The 4,368-nt window shown below is 44.1% G+C and overlaps 1 protein-coding gene across 1 annotated transcript; it reads left to right on the forward strand.

Annotated features, from left to right (window-relative positions):
• Window positions 1-350: 350 nt before the first annotated feature.
• LOC125527509 (protein FAR1-RELATED SEQUENCE 5-like) lies at window positions 351-2,336 on the forward strand. The gene is made up of 4 exons (XM_087528498.1): window positions 351-612; window positions 736-1,193; window positions 1,281-1,568; window positions 1,704-2,336. Exons 1-4 carry the CDS (start codon window positions 366-368, stop codon window positions 2,334-2,336), a joined length of 1,626 nt encoding a protein of 541 aa, XP_087384624.1. The 5' UTR covers window positions 351-365.
• The last annotated feature ends 2,032 nt before the right edge of the window (window positions 2,337-4,368 follow it).

Raw genomic sequence — 4,368 nt, forward strand, 5'->3', positions numbered from 1 at the left:
GGATGGTATGTATGTGAGCACAGGTCAGAGCACAACCATGCTTTATCTGTCATTTGTGGAGAGAAATTGCACTGGAAGTCGCACCGACACATAGATACCTATACGAGGGACCTGGTTAAGCAGTTGAGAGAGAATAATATCAGCATTAGCAAGGTGTATAATGTTGTAGGGAGTTTTTTTTTGGCACGATTAGGGACGTGCCATTCACAAAACGGTCCTTAAAAACACTATGTGGAAAACTGAACCGGGAACAGTCGCTAAATGATGCAACAAAAACCATAGATGTGTTCAACGACATGCGGGCAGAGGACCTAGAATTTAAATACAGTGTCCAGGTGGACACCGAGGGCAGAATTAAGACACTGATGTGGGCGACTGGTAGAGGCATTGAGCAGTTCAAGTGTTTCGGTGATGTCGTGACGTTTGATACGACCTATAAGACAAACCTGTACGACATGCCATTTGGCCTATTTGTTAGTGTTAACAATCATTTCCAGAGTGTCATTTTTGGAGGTGTACTGATGAGTGATGAGAAGGTGGAGACTTTCAAGTGGATATTCACAGAGTTCTTCCAAATGCTAGCAGCGCCACAGCCTAAAACTATCTTAACAGGTAACACACCCTGCGTAAAAACAGAAAAAGAATTGCGCATTGATTTACATCAATATGCTGTGATCCGTCTTATAGGTATAAAAGTTTAATGCTCTTGCTTGATTTTCTATATTGTTGATACATACCAAGCTCGTTCGATGGAAATTGCAATAGCTGACATGATACCGCGGACTGTACATCGTTGGTGCAAATGGCACGTACTGAAGAAAGCAAAGGAGAGCCTTGGAGCACTGCTTGCAAAAGGGAGTGAATTCAAGCCAGAGTTCAGCAAACTAGTCCACCATACAGTTAGTATTGATGAGTTCGAGAATGGGTGGGCTTGCATGTTGGAGAAATATGGGCTGCAAAAAAATGCATTCCTGACCCAGTTGTACGAGGTGAGGGGGAAGTGGGCAAAGCCATACTTTATGGATGTATTTTGTGCGAAAATGACAAGCACACAACAAAGCGAGAGTGCAAACCACCTTCTGAAAGGATATGTGCCACCGGGTTGCCCCATGCACTTGTTCATCAGGCAACATGAGAAGATGCAATTTGACCGCGATTCCGAAGAAAGTTACCAAGAGAAAAGGACAAAACTGGTGAGATGCAATTGGTCCCTATAACATAAGAAACAACTGTGATTAACGAATACTAAAAATCTTTTGTTATATGATCATCATTTGCAGGGTGGGGTTGTCCTGAAGCAAAATATCCCAATTGAGGTACATGCGTCGGAGGTGTACACCAGGACAATGTTTGAGAAATTTGGTGAAGTGTTGTATGGATGTGGATCTTATGACCTAATAGAAGTCAAGCCACGCTTGGAGTACATTGCTAGGCACATCAAATTTCAGTCAAGGGAAAAATGGTGCAAGAACGAGTTTGTGATCACTGTGAGCGAGGCAGCCGACGAGTTCAAGTGTGAGTGTGGGACGTTTGAGCACTATGGAATGGTGTGCAGCCATGCACTTAAGGTGAGTGATCGCACATCCTCTTCCTTAATTGCAATATTTTTTTCTAAAAATTGCGGCAAGCTCCCTACATTTGCTATAGATAGTTTTGAAAGCACCGGAATAATGACTCTGTTTTTCATGGATGCTGGTTTTCAGGTGATGATACACCTAAAACTGCGTGAGCTCCCTGCGAAGCATGTGCTGAAGCGATGGACAAAAGACGCGAGAGATATACTGCCGCCAGAGTATTTGCGCTACCAAAAGGATCATGGGCCACTCAAGTATTCCTCTCGCCGACACAACACTTTATACCTCTTGGCGCTGGATGTTGTTAAGTTAGGTGACAGCAATGTGGAAGCATATGCTCTTGCTGAGGAAAAACTGCGACATGTCAAAGTGCAGCTGGAGCCAGTTGCTGCTGTGAGGGATGGACTTGGGTTGTCTGATAAGGAGCTGGCCGCAGATTCAGCGGGTTCCGGCGTTGGTAACAAGCAGCACTTTGGTCGACCTGAGTCTGAGCACACCATTTCACAGGGATTGGATGTGTTCCCAGCTGCATCAAAGAAGCGGCCGGCTGGGCGCCCTACAACCAGCCGTGACAAGCCTCCATATGAACAACCATCAAAGAGGACTAGGTTTTGTTCAATATGCAGACTTCAGGGGCACAAGAGCACGACATGCCCTGCAAGGGGTGATGTGCCAAAGGCGCCCCGGAAATCTCCTCGCTGCTCAAAATGTGGTTTGACCGGGCATAGGAAGAACACATGCAGCAACCCCCCAAAAGTATGAAAATTCAGAAATTTTAGTGTTTTTTTCGTTGTTATCCTGATGGTATGCATTTGTCTATGTGACCCCTCTGCTGTTAGAAGCCATACCTAATTTGAACATCTAGAAAAGCGAGGGTCGTGCACTGTGTCTGGCACTATCTGTTTGCTTATGATGTCGACTCATCTCAGGCTGTTGACACATTTGTTTAATTTCCTGTCTTAAGTCAATTAGAAAAAGATCGTGTGCTGTGGGCAAGCTATTAAGATTCTCATTAATATTTCATATATTTCTCTGTTGACAAAATTGTTAAATTTTCTGTTTGAAGTCAGTTGGAAAAAATATTGTTTGATGCGCATAATATTGTCTCACATTGTGAGTTAACCTTGGTCAAAAAAATCATTCTCTTCGTTGACCCCCCGCCGCGTAAAAATGACGGGAGAAGAAGGTTGTACGTATGAATGATGAAAAATTGTGCTGCAAAAGCAGTGAAAGCTGAAAAAATACAAAGAAATAAATTGATGTGCTCAAGAAAAACTCCCACTGTGTTGAAAAAAAGAAATAATTGAACAAGGGTGGCAGAAAAAAAAATGATGCAATGCAAGCTTGTTGTGCGAACGATGCATGCATGGGCCATATGTGTGTCGTTGGGGGCATGCTTCGATGGGCCGGAGTGCACTTTCGGCCACTGGGTTGAAAAATTCTCATCACTGGATGTATAGTCTGTCTGCGGCTTTGCGGTCTTGCGAGAAAAAAATAAAGTAAATATAGGTTATTGCGGATTGCCAGCTGGGAATAACCAGGCATGCAGCTCCTGCATGCTTCTGACCGGCCATCTGGGTAAGCCATGTGGTGCTCTTCGTCAGTGAGTGTTTTTTCAGGTGGTGGTAGAAAAAACTCACCTGCCAAAAATGGCGGCGTGCTTTTCCCACGCCGACGCAGTGTGGGCACGGGAGCGTTTCAGCTCGATTTCAAAAATAAAAAGTGTTATATCTTTTTTGTTCTTTTGCCATTAAATTAAATAATCTATTTTTTAGACTGTGTGTTTGCGGCGTGTTCGATTTTCAATATATTTGAGCCTGAAACAAAGGGATTGACGAAAAAATGTTTTATTTTCGCTTTGACGTATTACATGAAGCAGTGGCGATGGGAGACCAGTGGAAATCACTATCGTCGGAGGGGGAAACCGCTCCCTTGGGGGTCCGTTCCAGCCAGTACCACTCAAGGCGGTGCCACCGGACCATGGGAGCCACTCACCAACTGGCTGGCGGACCTTGTTCAGTCGATGATTCTTATTAAGCGGGAGAGGCATCGTCCCGCGGGAAAACTAACGCTCTGTACCGATGCTCTCGAGGCTATTAAGATTTGAAATGCCTATTGCTATCGAAAGGTCTAACCTTTACGGGCTTAGTACAACCATACTCGATGGTGGCCTTTTATTATATCGCTGATGCCTCCTTAGATGAATCGGCCCAAAAAGGTCAAAAAATTGACAGCGAGATCAATAAATGCATGCTGGATAGGGGGGGGGGGGGTTAAACAAACCGAAGATCCCGAGATCACATAAACATGGGCTCACACCGCCTTACCACCCGCTGGTATAACCACTCGTTGGTTACCAAAACGGCCACCCCCATTTCATTCATTTCCTTTTATCGGCAGACTGGTACTTTGACGTGGAACATCTTTTAAAACCCATGGTACTCATCGATGGTTTACAACAAAAATGTTTGTTGAGTTGCAATCAGTCGGCTAAAGATACGTGGTTTAGAGTTTTATTTCAGAAATTATGCTCTAAGGTTGGGGAAAGGTATGTACAACTTCGGCGCACCGTAACAATGTAAAAAAGGGAGAACACCCCAGAAAAAAAATCCAAGTTGAAAAAAGCCACGAGATGTGTGTGTTTTTCGGATATTTTTTACGGGGTGACTGCTTGCGGGAAATCAGCGGCTACACAGAAAAAACATTTGGCCATATTGGTGTTAAAAAAACCTATTCATATTCTCGAGAGCTACACAAAAAGGGAAAAGGAAAAAAAGGGTATGCATGCTGGTCC

Source organism: Triticum urartu, chromosome 1A (genome assembly GCF_056163025.1).
Source record: "Triticum urartu cultivar PI428250 chromosome 1A, HENAU_Tu73, whole genome shotgun sequence".
In the NCBI taxonomy this organism is placed as follows: domain Eukaryota; kingdom Viridiplantae; phylum Streptophyta; class Magnoliopsida; order Poales; family Poaceae; genus Triticum; species Triticum urartu.